The following is a 24,428-nucleotide window of genomic DNA, read 5'->3' as shown; positions in this document are numbered from 1 at the left end:
AGCCAGCGAGCGTGGCTGGGAGGTGACAGAACACAGCGAGCCCGGGAGAGGGCGGCTCCCGTGGGAGGCCTCTAACTCACACGGCGCCACGCTGGGGAGATGCGCCTGCCCCTGGGGCTCCCCCGCTCCGCGGCAGGGCATGTGCGGAGGTGAGCAACGTCACCTCCTCGCAGACGAAGCCGGGCTCACTCGGGGTCAGCCTGAACAAACTGTCCCTTCAGCATGCGGTCAGGGCTACTGCAGGGATGATTTTGGGTGTCAGGCAGGCCCCCTTCGTTACCAACATACAGAAAAAAAAAAAAATTTAACTTACCTGCCTGTATTCCAAAATTATTTTGGGTAACGGATGAAGGTCTTGCAGAGCATTTAACTAAAAAATAAGAATAAACATCACCAACAGAATTCGTTCACTTAATGTTAACAGTTTAAACACTCATTTTCAGATGGAGAAAGTCCTGATAGTACACGGTCCGTCTTGAGCACACTTTCCAAAATGAGGACTGGTGATAAAGCCAGTTGATCAGGTGTCAGACTCTTAGTCCCTGAGCAGAGTCGTTACTGTACACTTGGGAACGAAAGGCACTTCACACGAACTTGGAAAGAAGATTTCTCTTGAGATTTGAATCCCTGAAATCTAAACTCAGGGCATGTTAATACCATGCAGAGTAAATGAGGAAAAAGGCTACAGTTGTGTGACTCCACAGTTTGGGAACACCCAATACCTGAGACACAGCTACCTGGGCACCAGCCTGGGGAGGCAACGCTGGGATGTGATGACGCGTTTTCAATTTAATTTTAAAAAGTCGAAGTACAACTTACACAAAGGCAAGTACAAGATCCCACGAACAAGCCTCGTTAAATGATCACAGAGTGCACACACCTGGGCACTGCCAGAGGGAACATGCTGGGTTCCCATACCGGTCTCTGTCCCTCCCCCAGAGGCAGCCACCACCCTGCCCTCCTCCAGCAAGACCAGTCTTTACCACTTTTTGAACTTTGTATCAATGGAATAGGATAAGTGTTCTTTGTGTGTGGCTCCTTTAGTTCAATATTCTGGTGTTAAGGTTGGTCCTTGTATGAGGGACTTCCCTGGTAGCTCAGTGGTAAAGAATCTGCCTGCAGTGCAGGAGACCTGGGTTCGATCCTTGGGTCGGGAAGATCCCCTGGAGGAGGGCATGGCAACCCACTCCAGTGTTCTGGCCTGGAGAGTCCCATGGACAGAGGAGCCTGGGGGGCTGCAGCCCGTGGGGTCGCAGAGGGTCAGACGCCACTGAAGAGACAGCAGCAGCAGCAGCAGCTGTTGTATGAGGCACTATTTCATTCACTCCCATAGCTGAGTGGGAGTATTTGAATGCAGGGCAGTTATTTATCCATTCCACCCCTGATGGATACGAGGCTTGTTTCCACTTCAGGGCTAGGACGAAGAGTGCTGCTGTGAACATTCCGGTACACAGATTTGCGTTTGGTACACAGACATCCACAGTTCTGCTGGACATGTACACAGGGCGGGGTAGGACTGCCGGTCACACACAGCAGAGATGATACCAGCCCGCTCCCCAAGGTGAACGCACGGCGTGTCCCTATCAGCAGCACATAAAAGTTCTCATTCTCCGCATTTTTGCCAACACACGTTCTCCTAGGTATTAATTCTAACCCTGCTGGTAAATGTGATGTTTCACTGTAGTTTTGGTGTGTATTTCCCTGACTAATAAAGTCACTCTTCAAATATTTATTGCCTGTAGATCTCCTTTCGTTAAAACCTTGTCTTGTATGTCTTTTTCTTCTTGATTTGCAGGAATTCATCTTTCTGGACGGGGTTTCCTTTAGCTGGCTATGCTGCTGCTGCTGCTGAGTCACTTCAGTCGTGTCCGACTCTGTGTGACCCCATAGACGGCAGCCCACCAGGCTCCCCCGTCCCTGGGATTCTCCAGGCAAGAACACTGGAGTGGGTTGCCATTTCCTTCTCCAATGTGTGAAAGTGAAAAGTGAAAGTGAAGTCGCTCAGTCGTGTCCGACCCTTAGCGACCCCACGGACTGCAGCCTACCAGGCTCCTCCGTCCATGGGATTTTCTAGGCAAGAGTACTGGAGTGGCTTGCCATTGCCTTCTCCGTTAGCTGGCTATATTTAGTGTTAAATATTGGTATCTTCCACCCCTCTGTGGCTTGCTCTTTTACTTGTTTAATAGCGTCTTTTCATAAAGGCTTTTCACAAGGGCTTCCCTGGTGGCTCGGCTGGTAAAGAATCCGCGTGCAATGTTGGAGACCTGGGTTCAATTCCTGGGTTGCGCAGATCCCCTGAAGAAGGGAAAGGCTACCCACTACAGTATTCTGGCCTGGAGAAGTCCATGGACTCTAGTCTATGGGGCTGCAAAAAGTTGGACACAGCTGAGCCACTTTCACTTTCCAGTTGCTTTATGATTAATCTTGATGGCCAACAGACTAAGTCCTTTGGTAGTACTTTTAAGATTATCTTGGCTCTTCTAGCTTTTGGCATCTCCATATAAATTGGGGTTTTGGTTCGCCAGTTTGTACCAGAAAGTCCTGCTGGGGAATCAGGATCATTTTGAATCTGCGAGTCCCTTTGGGGGAGAACTGGCAACGCAACTGGGCTGCACTGGTGTGAGCCCCAGACCTGCATCACTCTCTGCTTGGGGACAACTGAGCACACAGAGCCTGGGCTGGCCACAGGGACCCAACAGGAGGGCCACCGCTGGGGTCCTCCGAGCAGGCTCTGCCCAGGGAGGAGCCCTGCCTCCGTGTAACCCAGCACTGCGGCTTCTGAGGGAAGCTGTCCCTCGGGGGAGCAAAGTGCACGAAAACACTCAGCCTCGAAACCTGCTTAAGATCAGCTCACTCTCTTTATCCTGATACTCTACTCAGAAAAGGACTCTAACCGCAGGCTCCCTGCATTATCTCGCATCCAGCTGTCTGAGCACACTTGAGAAAAGTGGAGAGTTTGATCTTCGATAAAGGGCAACCGTCAGAGGCAGAGTGCTGGCCTGGGTCGCTGTGAGCGCTTTATCACACACTCCCTCTGCTGGCTCCGGGCTCCACGCTCCTTCCCCTCTGGCTGCTCCGCAGCCTCTGCTTGGCGCCTCTTTGCTCTGACCCCTGACCCGACGCGGCAGTCTCTCAGCACTCAGTTCTGTGGCTATCAGTGCAGTCTGCTTATGGACTCCGCAGCAGAGCTTCAGAAACACGTTGGGACTGGGTCGCGCACCCCCAGCCTCTGACTGTGGCTCGGTCAAGGGTCTAGGCACGAGGGATTCTGAAAAGCTCCTGCCAGGGTGGAGGGCTGACCCCAGGGCGACGACGTCCAGGTGAGTGCCTCCAGCACGAGAGGTCTCCTCACAGGCCCAGCTGCACTGTGCCAACACCTGTGCGCACGCCTGTCTTCCCGAGTCCAGGACCGAGCGCTGGACACCCTCCGCCCCTGCCCAGTAAACCGCTTCTCTCGTGGTTCTTCCTGGGTAGCGGCCATCTCTACCTGCTCAGCTGCAGAACTAAGAAAACCAGGAATTACTCCACAGTCACGCTCACGTGAGCTCACACTTAGAGAAGCGCCCTTCTGTTCTCAAATGCTCTGGGCATGTGTCTGCCCTGCTCCAACCTCCCCACCGGCACCTGGGCACTGAGCCAGCAGAGCCCGCACCGCGGCCAAGGCCTATTAATGGGCTTCTTCCATGCTCCAGCTACAAGAGTACTGTTTTTACTTTTAATTTGTACTTGTTTATTGTTGGGCACACGGCTTGTGAGAACTTAGTTGCCTAACACAGGAATTGAACCTGTGTCCCCTGAAGTGGAAGTGGAGTGTCTTAACCACTGGACGGCTACGGAAGTCCCAAGGGTGGTCTTGGTCAAAAGCCAGGACACGGACACCACCATGTGCTGGCAAGGACATGGGGCAGCAGGGACTCTCATCACTGCTGGTGGGAATGCAAACGGCGCAGCCACGTTGGAAGACAATGTGGTGGTTTCTCACAAAACCATCCAGAAATCATGCTATTTATTTACTCAAATGAGACGGAAACTTATGTCCACAGGAAAACCTGCACATGAACATTAAAGCAACTTCATTCATAACTGCCAAAAATTGGAAGCAGCTAACACATCCCTCAGTAGGTGAGTAGATGGAACAGGATTCTGTGTTAAAAAGAAATGAGCTATGAAAAGACATGGAAGAACCTTAAGTGCATATCGCTAGCTGGAAGAATCAAACCTGAAAAAGCCACATAATAAATAACTCCTATATGACACTCTGGAAAAGACAAAACTATTGAAATAGTGGTTGCCGGGGTGGAGGGCAGGATGAACAGGGAGAACAGAGGACGTTCAGGGCGGTGAAACAACTCTGCGCGGTGCTGCGACGGTGGACACCTGTCGTCGTACGTCTGTCTGAGCCCACGTGACACCAAGAGGGACCCTAGTGCAGACTACACTTTGGGAACGATGATGTGTCACCATGGGCTCATCCTCTCCAACAAGTGTACCCCCTGGCGGGGCACACTGGGGGTAGGGGGACCATGTGTGTTACGGAGGGGCAGGGGGTATATGAGGCTTCTCTGTACTTTCTGCTCAACTCTCCTGTGAACCTGAAACCAAAAACAAGGTCTAATAAAACTACACCTAAGCTCACAGTGGCACCCTTACTTGAACAGATCTAGGCTGTCCGTCTCACCACTGCTCTACACCCGCTCGAATGCTGGGGGAGGTGGGCGCAGGGGACAGGAGGGGGGAAAAGAAGCAGAGGAGTCAGTCTTCAATTGGGAACCATGTGCACGTGTTACCTAGCAAAGGTTCATCTTTTTAAATGTACAGGACAGTATGACTTGCCCAGTTAAGTAAGTTGTTCAGTTGTTGCTTCCCTGGTAGCTCAGTTGGTAAAGAGTCTGCCTGCAATGCCGGAGACCCCAGTTCAAGTCTTGGGTCAGGAAGATCCGCTGGAGAAGGGATATGCTACCCACTCCAGCATTCTTGGGCTTCCCTGGTGACTCAGCTGGTAAAGAAGCCGCCTGCAGTGTGGGAGACCTGGGTTCAATCCCTGGGTTGGGAAGATCCCCTGGAGAAGGGAAAGGCTACCCACTCCAGTATTCTGGCCTGGAGAGTTCCAGGACTGTATAGTCCACGGGGTAACAAAGAGTTGGAGACAACTGAGCGCCTTTCACTTTCACTTTTCAGTTGTTGAGTTGTGCCCGACTCTTTGCGACTCCACGAACTGCAGCACACCTGGCTGCCCTCCCAGAGTCTGCTCAAATTCACGTCCACTGAGTCGGTGATGCCACCCAACCATCTCGTCCTCTGTCGCCCCCTTCTCCTCCTGCCCTCAGTCTTTCCCAGCATCAGGGTGTTTTCCGCTGACTCGGCTCTTCACGTTGGACAGCCAAAGTACTGGAGCTTTAGTTTCCATCCTTCCAATGAGTATTCAGGACTGATCTCCTTTAGGATGGACTGGTCTCCTTGCTGTCCAAGGGACTCTCAAGAGTCTTCTCCGGCACCCCAATTTAAAAGTATCAATTCTTTGGTGCTCAGCCTTCTTTATGGTCCAACTCTCACATCTGTACATGACCACTGGAAAAACCATAGCTTTGACTAGATGGACCTTTGTTGGCAAAGTGATGTCTCTGCTTTTTAATATGCTGTCTAGGTGGGTCATAGCTTTTCTTCCAAGGAGCAAGCATCTTTTAATTTTTTGGCTGCAGTCACCGTCCACAGTGATTTTGGAGACCAAGAAAATGAATTCTGCCACTGTTTCCACTTTTCCCCCATCTATCTGCCAGCAAGGCTAACAGATATGGTTCGTGTTGACTGTGCCTTTGTTTCTGCAGGGCACTGTCTTAATCCACAGGAAACTACCTCAACACGGGAGAATTACATTTCCTCCTCCGCTGCTGGTTGTCAGGAAGAGTTGAGGAGCAACACAGGAGAGGGAGAGGGTGCCCGGACACAGAATAAATCAGGCTGAGACCCCCCAGCTCGGGTGCAACCTGAGGGGACAATTATGGCTCTCTCAGGTCCCACCTCTCAGCGTGCCCTCTACTGGAACTCGAGGGCACGCTGCCATGCGGCACTGAAGCACACCCAGACTCTCCAGCATGGGGGTCCTGCTCCCTGCCCTGGCCACGCTCTGTGAACAAACAGCCCCAACAAGGGCTAGTTCTAGGCCATCTGACTCTGGGGTCGTAGCAAACAAGGCAGGTGAAGTCTCTGATCTGTGCAACCTACATCCTACTGGAACAGCAAGCAAGGAACCAGGCAAGTTTATTTTATTTTAAAACTTTTATTGGCATATAGTTGACCTACTGTGTTGCATTAGATTCAGGTGTGCAGCAAAGTGATTTGGTTATTCACGCACACGTATTTCTTCTTTCATAGTGATTTGGTTATTCACGCACACGTATTTCTTCTTTCATAGTGATTTGGTTATTCACGCACACGTATTTCTTCTTTCACAGCTTCTCTCCTCGTACAGGTTATCACAGGGTTCTGAGCACAGCTCCCCGTGCTGTATACAGTAGTTCCCTGTTGGCTATCTGTGTTATACATGTGTTAGTCGCTCAGTCGTGTCTGATGCTTCGCAACCCCATGGACCGCAGCACACCAGGCTCCCCTGTCCATCACCAACTCCCAGAGCCTACTCAAACTCATGCCATCCAACCATCTCATCCCTCCTCCTGCCTTCAATCTTTCCCACCATCAGGATCTTTCCAATGAGTCAGTTCTTCTCATCAGGAGGCCAAAGTATTGGAGCTTCAGCTTCAGCATCAGTCCTTTCAATGAAAATTTAGGACTGATTTCCTTTAGGATGGACTGGCTGGATCTCCTTGCAGTCCAACGGAATCTCAAGAGTTTTTTCCAACACCACAGTTCAAAAGTTTCAATTCTTTGGCACTCAGATTTGTTTATGGTCCAACTCTCACATCTGTACATAAGTACTGGAAAAACTATACCTTTGACTAGATGGACCTTTGTTGGTAAAGTAACGTCTCTGCGTTTTAATATGCTGTCTAGGCTTCTCTTCCCAGGACCAAGCGTCTTTTAATTTCATGGCTGCAGTCACCATCTGCAGTGATTTTGGAGCCCAGAAAAATAGTCTCTCACTGCTCCCATTGTTCCCCCATCTAGTTGCCGTGAAGTAATGGGACCGGAGGCCATGTTATACAGTAGCACATATACATTCACCCAAGTCCTGGTGATGCCTCGCTTGCCACCCTTGCCCCTTTGGCAACCGTAAGTGTGTTTTCAATATCTGTAAGTCTGTTTCTGTTTTATAACTAAGTTCATTTGTATCATTTTTAAACAACTAGGCTCCACATATGCGTGGTATGGCCTTTGTCTGTCTCTATCTGACTTAGTGTGATAACCCCACTTAGTGTAAGAATCTCTAGGTCCGTCTATGCTGCTCCAAATGGGATTATTTCATTCATTCTTTTCTAAAACAAATTTTTTAAACAACTTCTGCATATTTTTATCTTTCGGCTGCTCCACGTGGCATGTGGGATCTTAGTATCCCAGCCAGGGATGAAACCCACACCCCCTGCAGTGGAAGCCAGCAGTCTTAACCGCAAGGGCCAGCAGGGAAGCCCCCACCTGCTCTTCTTTATGGTTGAGTGCATGGAGCACATCATCTCCCCCCACCCCTCTGTGGATGGGCACTGAGGGGCCTCCACGTCTGGGCTACGGTGAACAGTGTCACACGGAGCACCACAGTGCAGATATGTTTTGCAGTGATGCTTTCCTCCAGGTCTACGCCCAGGAGTGGGACTGCTGCGTCATGTGGCAGTTCTGTTTTTCGGTTTTTAAGGAACCTTCATACGGTTCTCCATTGTAGCTGCATCTGTTTACATTCCCACCAGCAATACAGGAAGTTTCCCTTCTCTCCACACCTCCTCCAGCATTTTGGCAAGTTAGAAGCAGAAAACAAATCAAGGTGAAGGAAGAGGTTGCAACCAGGGGCCTCACAGTCATCTGTGACAAGGAGGTCTCTCTGGAAGCAGTACTTAAGCTGACAGTCAGAAGCCAGCTGAGCAAAACCCACAGGGAGCCTCCAGCCTGAGGAGGGCGCTTGTGGGAAGTGTGCTGGGTGGGGCTGGGAGTGCAGCGTGGCGGGGAGAGGGGAGGACTGGGCCCAGACCCCCGGGCGCGGGCGGTGGACGCACTGGAGAGCCAGGGTCTCACTCTGAGTGCCGTGCGGAGCTGAAGTCAGGGCGGCACCGAGACTTCTCTGGCTTTGAAAGACCCTTCTGCCCAGATGTGGTGGGTCACTGCCGGCTCTGCAGACACAGGAGGAGCTGCTCAGCAGGGTGGGGACGACTCAGGCAGGGCAGAGTCACGTCCCGCCAGGGGGCGAGGGGAGGAGGGGTCCCTTGGTAACTGCTGTCCAGCCGCTGAGGGCTGGGTCGGGGGACAGTCAGCAAGCACAAAGCTCTGTCGGGGCTGAGATGAACAGAAAGTGGGGGCTGGAGGGGCAACATGCACAGGGCAGTCTGGAAGGAAACCTGCTGCTGCAAAGTCCGAGCGGGACAAAGCACAGAGAGGGACCGGGGCCTGCACAGCGGCGCTCGCAGGAGCAATGCGGGTCATCTCGCTGAGCTGCCAACCTCCTCTCTGCAGGCTTCCGCGGGCGCCACTTCCTGAATTCTGAACATCTACGCATTCTCTGCCACGCAGTTGGAGTCTATCGCCCTACTCTCTGTTCAAAATTGCACTCATCCCAAGAGAAGGGCAGCCAAACTTTTCTAAGATAAACTTGGGGAAAGAAGACAACTGATGACTTGCTCCCATTTCCAGTCTCTTACGAGGGTGTGAAACAAAGAGGTCATGACTAGATGGTCAAGAATTTGGTTTTCAGGACAAAATTCCATCAAATTGTCTTTGCAGGAAACCAAGCTAATTTACTGCCTCTGGAAAACTGTACCGTAAAAGCCTGTGTCCCTCGTTCATACCTGAAGGGCAACCTTGGGACAGGGACCCCTCTCCTGCTGCAAAAGGAAATGACTGAATGGAATTGCTCTGTGGAGATTGCTGCAGGCTCCTCCGCCACAAGGAGCCTGGGGGCCTGAGAGGGACTTGCATGCCCTGTGGATGTGCTGCCCTTTCAGAGAGCAAGGGGACACTGTCGAACCTTACCACGGCTTCCGACGTGGACGGGAGTCTCAGCAGCCCCGTCGTGGGGAGCGCACCCTGTGGGCGCAGCAGGTGCAGCTGTAGCTTGCCGAACAGGATCTGCAACAGAGGCAACGTCACGTGGCGAGCAGCCCCAGCCCTCAGAGGACCTGCACGCCACCAGCACAGAGGTCAGCAGCCGGCCAGAGAGGACACCCCGATCAGGTGCTACCAAACGCGCAGGTCCTGATTCGGTACTGTTCTCGGATTTAGGGGCTTTGAAGCAATGAATCTCAGCATGAGAGAACATCAGCCACTTACATACTTTCAGACAGTCACAAAAACAGTGTTCATAAATTCAGAGTAAACCTCCCTTTAACCCCTGAACAGGAAGCATATTTCTGTCAAAGAAGCGAAATTCAGCTTTACCTCTCGAAGCTGATGGTTACTTGTGATAAGAAACCGTTCTCCTGCGACAAAATGGGCTTCTTGCTCCAGTTCCTTGAGACGAGACTATGAAAGCAACAAACACGATCTTACTAACAGTGTTCACAATTTAAGATGATCTAATTTGCACACCAAATAATTCTCAACAAAAGACCTTGTAAGAACAAAAAGATAATTTATAATTTACCGAAATGACAGATAACAAAATACAAATGTTGACTCGTGATGGAATACTCAGCTCATAGAATCAGTCTCCTAAGTGAAGTGGATCCAAGGAGACATACTGAAAGACGTGAAAATAGGAAACCCTTCAGCAGAGAGGAGGTAGAAGGAGCCCAGCAGCATTATGACCAGCAGCAGGATGCAGCGTCACCCCATAAGCTGAGGCTCGCCAAGGATCCCGAGGCAGAAGACTCAGGTCCACACTGCACGGCGACCGCGATGCAGCACCCTCCCTCCCAAAGAGGGAGCACCTCTGAGCAACCACACAGACTAGCACACGGTCCAGGCAAGGGGTGGGGGCACAGAGGGCCCAGGTGGATAAAGACAAAGGTGCCTTAGGAAGCAGCTGATAAATACACTGCTGAGCATAACAGTAGGACATGCTGAATTTATGAGGCCCTCACCTCCTCTCTTTATGGTCAGAAGAAAAGCAGAAAGACAGAGATTGGCAGAATGAATAAAAACGCATGGTCCAACCACATGCATCGTATTCAGTGGTGAAAGACTGAAAGAGTTTCCCTAAGATCAGGAAAAAGGCAAGGATGTCTGCTGTCACCACTTCTATTCAACATGGTGTAGGAATTCTAGCCAGGGTAATTAGGCAAGAAAAAGAAATAAAAGGCATCCAAACTGGAAAGGAAGAAGTAAAATTATCCTTGCTTGCAGATGACATGATTTTATACGTAGAAAAATCTTAAAGATTCTACCAAAAAAATGGTTAGAACTTTCGGAATGCAGCAAAATAGCAGGATATAACATCAACACACAAAATTCAGTTTCATCTCTACACACAATATGAAGTGGAAATTACAAAAACAATTCCATTCACGACAGCATCAAAAAGAGTAAAATACTTAGGAATTAACTTAACCCAGAAGGTGAAAAACTTACACAACGGAAGCTACAACAGGTTGCTGTTGTTTAGTTGCTAAGTCGTGTTTGAGCAGCCCCACCAGGCTCCTCTATCCATGGGATTTCCCAGGCAAGAGTCCTGTAGTAGGTTGCCATTTCCTACTCCAGGGAATATTCCCAACCCAGGGGTTAAACCCATGTCTCCTGCACTGGCAGGCAGATTCTTTACCACTGAGCCACCAAGGAAGCCCACACAACATTGCTGAAAGAAATTCAAAATGACATAAAAAAATGGAAACACATCTCATGCTCTTGGATTGGAAGGCAATATATTAAGAGGTCAATACTAGTCAGAGTGATCTACAGATTCAGTGCAACCCTATCAAGATTCTAAAGACAATTTTTTCAGAAATAGAAAAATCCATCCTAAAATTCAAATGGAATCTTAAGGAACAGCAAGTAGCCCAAATAACCTTGATAAAGAACAAAGCTGCATGACCCACACTTCCTGCTTGCAAAACTTACTACATGGTTACAGTAATAAAAATCGTGTGCTACTGGCATAAAGAAGGCTTCCCTGGTGGCTCAGTGGTAAACAGTCAGTATGTAACAGAGAAGATGCAGGAAATGCAGATTTGATCCCTGGGTCAGGAAGATCCCCTGGAGAAGGAAATGGCAACCTGCTCCAGTACTCTTGCCAGGAAAAACTCCATGGACAGAGGAGCCTGGTAGGGTACAGTCTGTGGAGTTATAGAGTCAGACACAATTGAGCATGCTTTCCATTTTCCATTGGCATAAAGATAGACATACAAACCAAACATACTCATAAAATAGTGAGCCCAGAAATAAACCCTTGCATATATGGTCAAATGATTTTGATAAGGTGCTAAGACCATTCAATGGAGAAAGGACAGTCTTTTCAATAAATGGTGCTGGGAAAACTGGGTATCCACATGCAGAAAAATGAAGCTCTATACTTACTTAACACCATACACAAAAATTGACTCAAAATTAATCAAGGACCTAAGCATAAGACCTAAAATAATAAAACTCTAAGAAGAAACCAGGACTAAAGTCTAACAGTGTTGGATTTGGCAAGGATCACTTAGATATGGCACCAAAGGAACAGGTAACAAAAGAAAGACATTTTAAATTAGACTTTATGACAATTGAAAATTTTGTGCATCAGAAGACAGCGCTGAGGTGGGAGGGGGGAGGGGGGTTCAGAAGGGAGGGGGAGGGGGAGGGAGGAGGGGGAGGGGGAGGGGGTTCAGAAGGGAGGGGGAGGGGGAGGGAGGAGGGGGAGGGGGGTTCAGGAGGGAGGGAACATGCGTACACCGGCGGCTGATTCACGTTGGTGAACAGCAGAAACCACGACACTGTACAGCAATCACCCTCCAACTAAAATAAATAAATTAAAAATAATGATCAGGTAGAAGTGTCTAACTTTAAAAAAAAGTATCAACAGAGTAAAAAGGCAATCCATAGAATGGGAGAAAAATATATAAAAATCATGTTGATACGGGATTAATATCCAAAATATATACAGAACTCCAAAAACTAAACAATAAGAAAAGAATCCAATCCAAAAATGGGCAAAGGCCTTGAATAGACATTATTTCTCAGAGAAGACGTACAAATGTACAACTCTTCTAAGCACATTAGAAGATTTTAAGCACCACTTGTACTCTTGCCTAGAAAATCCCATGGACGGAGGAGCCTGGTAGGCTGCAGTCCATGCGGTCGCTACGAGTCAGACATGACTGAGCGACTTCACTTTCCCTTTTCACTTTCACACATTGGAGAAGGAAATGGCAACCCACTCCAGTGTTCTTGCCTGGAGAATCCCAGGGACGGGGGAGCCTGATGGGCTGCCGTCTATGGGGTCACACAGAGTCGGACACGACTGAAGTGACTTAGCAGCAGCAGCAGCAGCAACCATCACTTTGCCAACAAAGGTCCGTCTAGTCAAGGCTATGGTTTTTCCAGTGGTCATGTATGGATGTGAGAGTTGGACTGTGAAGAAAGCTGAGCACCGAAGAACTGATGCTTTTGAACTGTGGTGCTGGAGAAGACTCTTGAGAGTCCCTTGGACTGCAAGGAGATCCAACCAGTCCATTCTAAAGGAGATCGATCCTGGGTGTTCATTGGAAGGACTGATGCTAAAGCTGAAACTCCAATACTTTGGCCATCTCACGCGAAGAGCTGACTCACTGGAAAAGACTCTGATGCTGGGAGGGATTGGGGGTAGGAGGAGACGGGGACGACAGAGAATGAGATGGCTGGATGGCATCACCGACTCGATGGACATGAGTTTGAGTGACCTCCGGGAGTTGGTGATGGACAGGGAGGCCTGGCGTGCTGTGATTCATGGGGTTGCAAAGAGTCGGTCACGACTGAGTGACTGAACTGAACTGAACCATTAGTGAAATGCAAACCGAAACTACAATGAGACACCACCTCACACCCATTAGGATGGCTACTGTCAAAAAAAAAAAAACAGAAAACGGTAACTGTTGGCAAGGATGGAGAAAAACTGGAACCCTTATGCACTGCTTATGGGAACAAAAATGGTACAGGGGCTTTGGAAAAAACATGGTGGTTCCTCAAAGAATTAAAAACAGAAATACCATAAGATTTAGCAATTCACTTCTATATTCAAAAGAACTGAAAGCAGGATCTTAAAGAGGTATTTGGGTACCTATTTTCATAGCCCATATTTACAATAGCTAATAATAGCTAAGTTGCTTCCATTTCCCACTGGCATAAAGACAAACATAAAATACGGAAGCCATCGAGGTTGCATTCATCAGCAGATGAACAGATAACGAAAACGTGGCATGCACGTACAATGGAGTGTTATTCAGCCTCAAAAGGAAGGAAGGTCTGCAAGAGGTTACAGCATGGATGACCCTGAGGACGCGACGCTGAGTGAAGCGAGCCGGTCGCGAGCAGACAGACAGCGCATGACTCCACTCGCGTGAAGTACTAAGAGTCCTCAAAATCACAGAGAGACAAGGAGCAGTGACGGGTGCCAGAAGCTGGGAGGGGGGAGAACGGCAAGCACCTGTTCACAAGCTATAGGTTTCAGTTTTACAAGACAAAAACAGTCATGGAGATGGAAGCTGGTGATGGTTGCAGAACAAGATGAATACTTGCTACCATTGCACTCTGTAGTTACAGAGCTTCCCTGGTGGCTCAGATGGTGAAGAATCTGCCTGCAATGCAGGAGATCCGGGCTCGATTCCTGGGGTGGGAAGACCCCCCTGAAGAAGGAAACGGTTACCCGCTCTAATATTCTTGCCTGGAGAATTTCATGGACAGAGGAGCCTGGTGGACTATAGTCCATGGGGTTGCAAAGAGTTGGACACGACTGAGTAACTAACACTTCACTTCTGCAGTTATCATCAGTTTGGATGGTAAGTTTTATGTTAAGTGTATTTTATCACAATAAAATGTAAAAGATATGCGTTATTCATTGTATGCTATTTCCTTCCCAATTAAAAAAGTACGTAAAGAGAAAAAAATAAGTTCCAGGTTTATAAACCTAAATGCAAAGGCTAAAATAATTTCAAACATAAAGGAAGAGAGACTTCATGAACTCGACAAAAGGAAAGATTCCTTAAACAGGATGCAAAAAGCACTAACCATAAAGAAAAAGATTGATGAAATTAAAAATTAAGGCCATCTATTGATCAAAAGACATTAAGAGAGTAAAACGGTAAGACATCGAGGACAGAGGTATACGAAACAGGCTCGTAACCAGAATATATCGAGATGCTCTATAAATCAGAAAGTGGAAGACAGAACCCTCAGTATGAAAATGGGTAAAAATGTTGAGCAGATCCCTTACCAAGGAGAAACTCCAAACAGCCAACCATGACATAAAAGCTATTCAACCTCCCCAGTAATCCAAACGCCAGGAACCAACATCATAACAAGATACCACTGCGTCCTCACCAGAAGAGCTCTACTCAGAGTCCAAGGGACCCGTGCCGGGGAGGAACTGCAGGACAGGACTTCGTATCCACTTCACTCAGCTCCGGCTTTGGAAAGCAATTCAGTATTGTCTGATGAAGCTGCACCAGCAGCTCACTGCGCCTCAGACCCAGGGAGCTTGTGCCCACGGGCCCAGGAGACCCACTCAGGGACACAGCACAGCCTGTGATGCCAGACACAACCCTGCTGCCATCAGCACTGGGGTGGAGCGTACAGTGGAGTGCAAAGCCCAAAGGGGCTAAAGGGGCACGGACCGGAAGCTGAGACACGGGGCGAGAGGGGCCAGACACGACGGCTAACCTACAGCTCCTTCTGAGAGAAAGCGACCGTACTATCAAGCTTCTAAATGGAAAACTGTAAAGGAAACCAACAGTGGAGGGACTGCCAAGTCAGGAAGGGGCTCTGACAGGGAAGGGCCAGCAGGGCTTCCGGACGTTCTCAGCTTTGACCTGCGTGATGGCCATCCTGGAGTTTCCTTTAAAATATTAACTTTAAAATAACTTAAGTGGAACCCTTAATGCACCTTTTTCAGGCATCTTTATGCATCCCTCTGTATTTTTTACAGTTAGAAAACTTTGATTTTGCTTTTTTAAAGTATCCAAGAAACCCATGAGCTGCTCTCACCCACTCAAGGGGCGATGCCCTCTAAACCAGCACACGCCCACATGGGGCGGGCACCAGCTGTGGTCTTGCTTCAACTCTTTCCAAGCGTGGTATCCCCTGCAGGAGTCAGATGGGGCGACAGTGCCCCAGGCGGGGCCAAGTGAGGAAGAAAGGGCCAGTCATGCGGGGCCCGCTGGAAGCCGCCCACCAGGCAGGGGAGGGCCAGCACCCGCGGGCAGCCTGACAGATGTGCTCACCCCCAGAAGCTCTGACGTCCGCTCCATCTCCTCCTTGTTCACCCGAAGGCGGTGGCTTTCCATCACTGCGAGTCAGACACCAAAGCAGACACTGTTTGTACCGCATCAGCGAGTCACTTCTGAGAAAGACTGCAGGGCCCGAACAGGCCTGCCTCCCCGGTGCGGACCACAAGGACAGTGCAGACTCAGCAGTGTCCCCCAGGGTCGGCCCGGGAGCCCAGAGGCGGTGGTGGTGGGTATGGGGACACCGAGGGTGGGGAGGCAGCTGGCTGCTTGACTCCAGCGCCGTGTGCAAGACTCTGCTCTCCCAGGTGCCCAGCAGGACTGAGTGGGCCTGGGGGCTAAGAGAAGGCCAGCGGGGAGCCCGAAACAGCCCTTCCAGGGACTTCTCACAAACTGTGAGGGTCCGGCACTCCAGGACCAGGACAGCTGCCGACCCGGAAGCTTCTAGACAGGCCCCCTCCCCACTGCTGTTCTTGGGGGCGCGCGAGTCAGGAGGGTGCTCGCCCCTTGGCCAGGGCACCTGCAGAACAGCTAGCTCAGAAGGGCTCCCATGTGACCCTGACGTCAGAGTCCTTCTAGACCAGGAGGTGACGTGCGCCATGTCCTCTTGTCACAGGAAGGGGAAGCTAAGGATTTGCTGCTCTTTGGTGCCCATATGATGCACCACCCACCCCAAACTAAGTCATGAGAAAGCAGGCGTCCCACACAGAGCAGAGGACTGTGGAAAGAGGACTGCATCACCTTCATGGTAGCTTACCTGCCAAAATCGGGATCAGAGGAAGCTCCAAAGTCCGGAAGAGCTGCCATAAACCACAATCCTGTTTCAGGGGAAGAAATGACATCGTCTTACTTTGAAACTGTTACTTCTGCCTGCATTTACTGCACAGCCAGCTTAATCTCACTGAGCAGCTCGTCTGGGTGATGTGGTTAAAACTCCCATTTCCCTCATGCACCCTATCTCACGACCACTATTAATGCCCAGTCCAAACGGCAATGTTCAGAAATGTCTGGCAGGACGGGCTCCACTCCCACCGTCCTTTCGTCGCTCTCAGTTTTAAGCGTGAGTTAGGCATTTGTGGTTTAAGTCTCCCGCTTTAATTTCAGAACAGGAGGAAGGGCTGAAGCCCTCTGGGCCACATCAGCTGGGTTCCTTCTCTGCTTTCAAGCTGGCTTTGCCCATCTGGGGGCAGGAGGAGAGGGAAGCAGCTTCCCCTGCACCAGCTCACAGCGCACTGCCAGCCCCTCGTCCTCAGCCTGCGGCCACTGCAGGGCACTACCTTCCCAGGGTCCCGGTAAGAGCCTGTCCTTCGATGCCAGGGGTGGAGAAGCTCCCAGCCAGTGCCTGTCTGCTCAGGCCCCTCTGTCCCATGCTGGCCCCCGACTCCTGTCCTTGCTGTGGAACCTGGTCCCTTCATTCAACCCTGCTTGACTAGTCCTTCAAATGACCTCTGCTTCCCAATGAGACTCTGAGTGGAGCTGAAACGAATGCTTAGCTTTTATGTTAATTGCAGCATTGGAAATGTTCCAACTGAATCGGAATCTTTTTTAAAAACAGTGTTACAATTGTTGTCAACCTACAGAGGACATTTAAACAGTCAGGTCTCATCATCTGGATGGTCCTCCAGCGAGTGACACCCAGGTTCCCGTCTCCTGCCCTCAGGGACATGCCTCCTGTGGGTCTGGACAAAGGCCAGCCCTGGGCAGTGAAGCTACCGTGAAAGGCCTTGCCTGCAGCCGGGAGCAGAGGAGAATGGTCAGTCTGTGAAGCACCCTCAGGTTCGCACGGACAGTCTGATTCTTCGAAAGAACAAAAGAATGAACAGTTAGGAACGTCTGAGAGCGACGCTCGTCACACTCTAGGAAGCCACAGCTTTTCCACTGAGACCACACCCTGGTGCTGTGACCCGTCACCCTGGGAAGAGCAGCCCCATACCACAGAACATTCCTCCTGGGCAAGCTCAAGATCCCGACTGCTTCTTACTCTCCCTCCACCCCCACTGCCCTCATTCTACAGGAAATGAGCCTCAGAGAAGCTAAGCGGCCCGGGGCAGAGATCATGCCGCAGGAGGGACAGCAGGAAGTGGTCTCCTGGTCTCGGCCTCCACACTGGCCTCCCACCCTTGCCCCAGACACGCACAGAGACACCAGGAGGTGGACCAAGCAGAGTCCGCACCGAGGGTGGGGGGGAGCCTCAGCCCCGACACGCAGTCTAACAGCCGCTCCCTCCCAGTGGCCTGGCGTCCCCACTGCACCCCTCACTCTGCCACACGGCCCGCAGACTCTGGGTGCCCAGACGCGGCATCAGAGATCCCTCCCCACGACGCCCCCTGCAGTGGTCGTGCAGCCACCGGGTCTGGCTCTCCCGGAACCACGGGCACGGCCATGTCTGTGTCTCGGCTGTGCCCGGCACATGGCCGGCCTGCCGCCTGAACATGCTGCCTGCTGCACAGCGCTGACCTGCGAGGCCCCCCAGGACTGGATCAGGCCTAGTGGTGGCGCTCAGGCCCCGGCAGCTCAGCTGGCCGCACCTCCTCTCCCCCGGCGGTCACCGTCTCTCCCGCCGATGAGGTCTTGCCGCCGCCCCATGGGACCCACACTCTGAGCCCTCAGTTTCCGTGCTCTCCTGCTCCTGCGTCTCACGCCGCGTCCCCGGACCCTGCGGAGCGGAGGGCCCCTCCCTGCCCCGCTCGCACCACGTGCTCCCATGACAAACATGTCGCTGGGCAAGCCCGAGTCCCTCCCAGGCTGCCTCCTTTCTGCCGAGTGTGGACGAGGCCTTGGGCAGAGCCTCTCGGGGGAGCCGTAGGCAGGACACGCAGGGTGCCTGAGCCACGCGGCCTGGGCGAGGGGCCTGACTGCTGTCGGGGGGGCAGGGAAGCACCTCCTCCGAGCGGGTGTGTGAGCCGCTCCCACCTCCAACTTGTACATGTGTGTACCAGGAAAAGCGCCCCTTTAGAGTCAGAAATCCAGACTGAACCCGGCCTCGACCTGACCTTGGGCGAGGTGCAGACACGAGCCCTGTGCACCGGAGCCCTCCTCTGTGAACGGGGCTGACCACACACGGGCGGACCCCTCCTTCCTCCAGCTACACTACCCCAGCCTCTGTCTGGGGAAGCTCCGCCCAGCAGCATGGATCTTGGAGGACTGCTCACCTCCACGCCCTGCTGCCCTGCCAAGGGGCGAACATGTGACACAGCGGTGGAAAGGAGACTCTGAGCGCTAAAACTGAATCTTGGACAAAAGTCACGCATGGAGGAAAGGTCATGGTTCACTGCTGGCCCCCGGCCTGTGGGCTCCTGCCGCCTGGGTCCTCAGGCCGCCTGGCTGACGTCTTCCCAAAGCTTGCTCTGCCTTTCCTCTGAGTCTCAGCTGCCCCACATTCCTCTGACAAATTCCTTTTAGACTAAGGGAGAGTGAGGTTCTCTGTTTCCAACCCCAAGCCTCTATCTGACACAGATCCCTGACTCCATCCCCTCGAGCAGGCCTGTAGGATCAAATGCCCCAAACGACATTGCCTGGACAGAGCGGCTGAGGGTGCGGGTGCTGCTCCGGCTTGGCTGCCTCCTGGCCCTGCTGTACGGCGCGTCAGGTCTCCCTTGCCCCAGGTTCCGGGCAGGGTTCCAGGGCTGCATGCACCCTTGCTTCTGCAGACAATGGTTCCCAGCAAGAGAGGGGCCTGAAGAGACAGACCCGGGCAGCCTCTATGACTCTCCCCACGGGGACTGAGGAGCGGCCGCCCCAGGCCTCCACCACGGGGGCCAAGCCTCCAGAACAAGGGATTTATCAACAAGCAGCTGTCCGCACACAGAGCAGATGACCCTCTGACACCAAGGACCCATTTAGGAGAATTAGGCTGTGAATGGCATCTCCCAGGGACAGCTTCAAAAGGGACAGAAGTCATCCATCCTTATTCAGTATCCTCTACCAGAAGGCATTTCTGCCAAACAAGTAAAAGCCAATATCAGCAATGTTCTTTTCACTGCTGGGCTGTCCATGAAGGAGAAAAAGTTCTCAAAGGAAAATTAGGGTTGTATTAAGGTTCATAAACCTTATCTTAAAACAACTCACCACAGTCTTTCTTGAGGAATTTCCATCTGTGCTGTTGACCGTAAGTGTGGTGGGGTTTCCCAAGTACTTTGCCACTAAATCTTCAAAAGAGGGTGCAGCATCACTGGGATCTATCAGCCACGCAGCAATTCTGGGATCTAGCCCGACGAAGTCAGCAACTGCAGAGAGAAAGGTCAGTTAGTCATTCTATGAAAAACAAGTACTTTCCCCTGCCATGGGACAATGGACTGTCTCAAAATTGGGAAAGGAGTATGACAAGGGTGCATATCATCACCCTGCTTATTTAACTTCCATGCAGAGTACATCATGAGAAACGCTGGGCTGGAAGAAGCACAAGCTGGAATCAAGATTGCCAGGAGAAATATCAATAACTTCAGATATGCAGATGACACCACCCTTATGGCAAAAAGAGAAGAGGAACTAAAGAGCCTCTCGATGAAATTGAAAGAGGAGAATGAAAAGGCTGGCTTAAAATTCAACGCTCAAACAAATGAAGATCATGGCATCCAGTCCTATCACTTTATGGCAAATAGTTGGGGAACCAATGGAAACAGGGAGAGACTTTATTTTCTTGGGCTCCAAAATCCCTGCAGATGGTGACTGCAGCCATGAAATTTAAAAAAGATGCTTGCTCCTTGGAAGAAAAGCTATGACAAGCCTAGACAGTGCATTAAAAAGCAGAGATGTAACTCTGCCAACAAAGGTCCACATAGTCAAAGCTATAGTTTTTCTGGTAGTCCTGTATGGATGTGAATCGGACTTTAAGAGTTGGACCTTAAAGAAGGCTGAGCACTGAAGAATTGATGCTTTTGAACTGTGGTGCTTGAGAAGACTCTTGAGAGTCCCTTGGACTGCAGGGAGATCCAATCAGTCCATCCTAAAGGGAATCAACCCTGAATATTCATTGGAAGGACTGATGCTAAAGCTCCAATATTTTGGCCATCTGATGCAAAGAGTCAACTCATTGGAAAAGACTCTGATGCTGGGAAGATTGAAGGCAGAAAGAGAAAGGGACAAGAGAGGATGAGATGGTTGGATGGTGTCACTGACTCGACGGACATGAGTTTGAGCAAGCTCCAGGAGACGGTGAAGAACAGGGAAGCCTGGCTTCCTGTGCTGCAGTCCACAGCACCGCAGAAAGTCGGACACAACTGGGTGACCGAAAACAACAGCAACAACAAGGTTCGCATTAACAATCATCGTCCTACCATCCCCTCCTATCCCAGGACTAAGCCACAAGTGACGCCCTGTCACTCCTGAAGACTGCTGAGCCTTTGGTAAGAGTGGTCTCCACCAACCAGGTCCCATACAGCCAGTCTCAACGGGGAATCCATCCCAAACTAACTCTCAATGACGATGAGAGAGGCGACGTCGGAAGCCTCAGCTGCACTTTTCTCCCTGCTCTGGAGCCTCTGTCTGCCCCGTGCACCTCCATCCCAAACTAACTCTCAATGACGATGAAAGAGACGACGTCGGAAGCCTCAGCTGCACTTTTCTCCCTGCTCTGGAGCCTCTCTCTGCCCCGTGCACCTCCATCCCAAACTAACTCTCAATGACGATGAAAGAGACGACGTCGGAAGCCTCGGCTGCACTCTTCTCCCTGCTCTGGAGCCTCTCTCTGCCCCGTGCACCTCTCTTTCCAACCATGCGTCTCCTCACTTCCACTCTTCCCAAGTCTCCCCTCCTCCACCCTCCTGCGGGGCAGCCTCCCCGACCAGGCACTGGGGTGTCAGTTTCCCAAGTCTCGAGAGAGATGGAGGAGGGGTGGGGTGGTCTGTGCAGCGCCCTGCCGGGAGGAACCCTACAAAACAACTACTGTGCTGCACATGACGTGTGCAAAGAAACTCAGCGCAAGGCCACTTCGAGCCTGAGAGGCCACATCCCCCCTCACCTGGTAGTCTTCTCGTCTGAAAACTGGGAGAAAAGATTAATGGAAGTAGCCGTGAGACACATATGAATGCACTTTTTAATTTTTAATTTTGTTTTTTTGGCCGCACCGTGCCACATGTGGGATCTTAGTTCGCTGACCACAGATCAAACCCACGCCCCTGTGTTGGAAGCTTGGAGTCTTAACCACTAGACCACCAGGGAAGTCCTGAAGGTTCTTCTTAAAAAAAAAGTGATATTTGCCTAATATATTTTAGTATCAGAGTATTTTAGACATGGAGCGGGAGTAATAAAAGGATAAGGTGACTGATAAATTAAGAGACAAGTCTGGGAATCCTGAGTGATTGCTCTCTGAAGTTGCTATAACATTTTGAAGTGTGCTTCACAAAGAGTCGGTCTTTAAATAAAACTGTAGTCTTAGATCCCATCACACTAAGTATTATATTTTCTGGCATATTTAAATCCCAGTAGTCTAAGAGATTTATGATTACCCAAGCAGCCAGTATCGTCGCTATTTTTTTGATAACTGGGAAGTCACCTGTGTTGACAGATTTGGAACTCTGGGGGACAGGGAGTCAGCCAGCACTCTGACTGCTTGCCGCCCATCAGCTGTCAGGACTTTTTATAACCGTGTCTGCCAACACTGAACCAGCCACACGATTTCATTCCGTTTGCCTTTCAAAGCTCTAGTATTCCAAAATTAAGGGTTCTTATCTTAAGGTTTCTTTTGAAACACCTTGGGAAAGGTCTGACAGCAGTGGAACGGTCTGCAGACTGTTCCCTACAAACTCTTGGTACCTAATAAACCGAAGCTACCAGGACAAGCCCACACTGGGGAGAAGGTCAGGTATTGGAAAAGAAGAGCCAACATAGCAGATTGTGAATGAGCTGAGAAAAACGAAGAAAATGAGAGAATTCATGGTGGCAGAGAGCCCGCCTGCTAGAGCAGGAGACATAAGAGACACAGGTTTGATCCCTGGATTGAGAAGATCCCCTGGAGGTGGGCATGGCATTCCACTTCAGTATTCTTGCCTGGAGAACCCCATGGACAGAGGAGCCTGGAGGGCAACAGTTCATAGGGTCACAAAGAGTCGGACACGACTGAAGTGACTTAGCATGAAAATGAAGAACTCAGTTAGAAATACACAGAGATTAGGTGACTTAGTAAAAGAAAAACTTGATGAATAGATGAACGAATTCAGGAAAGCAAAGGAAAACCAAAATACCGTTTCTGAAATAAAAACGAAACTGGCAATCAGTTCAGTTCAGTCCCTCAGTTGTGTCTGACTCTTTGTAACCCCGTGGACTGCAGCATGCCAGGCTTCCCTGTCCATCACCAACTCCCGGAGCTTATTCAAACTCATGTCCAACGAGTTGGTGATGCCATCCAACCATCTCATCCTCTGTCATTTCCTTCTCCTCTCTCCTTCAGTCTTTCCCAGCATCAGGGTCTTTTCTAAGGAGTCTGTTCTTCACATCAGATGGCCAAAGTATTGGAGCTTCAGGTTCAGCATCAGTCCTTCCAATGAATATTCAGGACTGATCTCCTTCAGGATTGACTGCTTTGACTTTACCGTCCAAGGGACTCAAGAGTCTTCTCCAACACTACAGTTCAAAAACATCAATTCTTCAGTGCTTAGCTTTCTTTATGGTCCAACTCTCACATCCATACATGACTACTGGGGAAACCATAGCTTTGACTAGATGGGCTTTTGTCAGAAAAGTAATGTATGTCTCTGCTTTTTAATATGCTGTCTAGGTTGGTCACAGCTTTTCTTCCGAGGAGCAAGCTCTTTTAATTTCATGGCTTCAGTCACCATCTGCAGTGATTTTGGAGCCCCAAAAAATAAAGTCTCTCACTGTTTTCATCATTTCCCCGTCTATTTCCCATGATGTGATGGGACCAGATGCCATAATCTTCGTTTTTTGAATGTTGAGTTTTAAGCCAGCATTTTCACTCTCCTCTTTCAACTTCATCAAGAGGCTCTTTAGTTCCTCTTTGCTTTCTGCCATAAGGGTGGTGTCATTTGCATATCTGAGGTTATTGATATTTCTCCCAGAAATCTTGATTCCAGCTTGAGCTTCATCTAGTCCAGCATTTTGGATGATGTACTCTGCATATAAGTTAAACAAGCAGGGTGACAATATACAGCCTTGACGTACTCCTTTCCCAATCTGGAACCAGTCTGTTGTTCCATGTCCAGTTCTAACTATTGCTTCTTGACCTGCACACAGGTTTCTCAGGAGGCAGGTAAAGTGGTGTGGTATTCCCATATCTTTCAGAATTTTCCACAGTTTGTTGTGATCCACACAAGACTTTGGCATAATCAATAAAGCAGAAGTAGATGTTTTCCTGGAACTTTCTTGCTTCTTCTATGATCCAACAGATGCTGGCAATTTGATCTCTGGTTCCTCTGCCTTTTCTAAATCCAGTTTGAACATCTGGAAGTTCTGGGTTCACACACTGTTGAAACCTTGCTTGGAGAATTTTGACCATTACTTTGCTAGTGTGTGAGATGAATGCAACTGTGCAGTAGTCTGAACATTCTTTGGCATTGCCCTTCTTTGGGATTGAAATGAAAACTGACATTTTCCAGTCTTGTGGCCACTGCTGAATTTTTTAGATTTGCTGGCATATTGAATGCAGCACTTTCACAGCATCATCTTTTAGGATTTGAAGTAGCTCAACTGGAATTCCATCACCTCCACTGGCTTTGTTTGTAGTGATGCTTCCTAAGGCCCACTTGACTTCACATTCCAGGTTGTCTTGTTCTAGGTGAGTGATCACACCAGCGTGGTTATCTGGGTTATGAAGGTCTTTTTTTGAATAGTTCTTCTGCGTATTTTTGCCACCTCTTCTTAATATCTTCTGCTTCTGTTAGGTCCATACCATTTCTGTCCTTTATCGAGCCCATCTTTGCATGAAATGTTCCCTTGGTATGTCTAATTTTCTTGAAGAGATCTCTAGTCTTTCCCATTCTGTTGTTT

At 50.0% G+C, this 24,428-nt stretch overlaps 1 protein-coding gene across 5 annotated transcripts in view; it reads right to left on the bottom strand.

Moving 5' to 3' along the window:
* The window catches only part of LOC129561553 (HAUS augmin-like complex subunit 3), a 100,549-nt gene that overhangs the window by 13,949 nt on the left and 62,172 nt on the right, over positions 1-24,428 (bottom strand). For 2 of the 5 annotated variants that reach the window (XM_088836609.1, XM_088836607.1), the window contains 7 exons: positions 19,554-19,711; positions 17,214-17,282; positions 16,243-16,303; positions 15,483-15,547; positions 9,532-9,615; positions 9,127-9,222; positions 314-370 (listed from right to left, as the gene is read on the bottom strand). In XM_088836609.1, coding sequence (XP_088692735.1) covers positions 314-370; positions 9,127-9,222; positions 9,532-9,615; positions 15,483-15,547; positions 16,243-16,303; positions 17,214-17,282; positions 19,554-19,711 — 590 coding nt within the window. The other 3 variants (XM_088836608.1, XM_088836606.1, XM_088836610.1) reach the window with 3 other exon arrangements.

This window comes from Moschus berezovskii, chromosome 5 (assembly GCF_049115385.1).
Source record: "Moschus berezovskii isolate FMDL1 chromosome 5, NW_MosBer_1.0, whole genome shotgun sequence".
In the NCBI taxonomy this organism is placed as follows: Eukaryota; Metazoa; Chordata; class Mammalia; order Artiodactyla; family Moschidae; genus Moschus; species Moschus berezovskii.
Note: the sequence above shows the minus strand (reverse complement) of the source record. Positions and strands in the feature narration are given on the sequence as shown.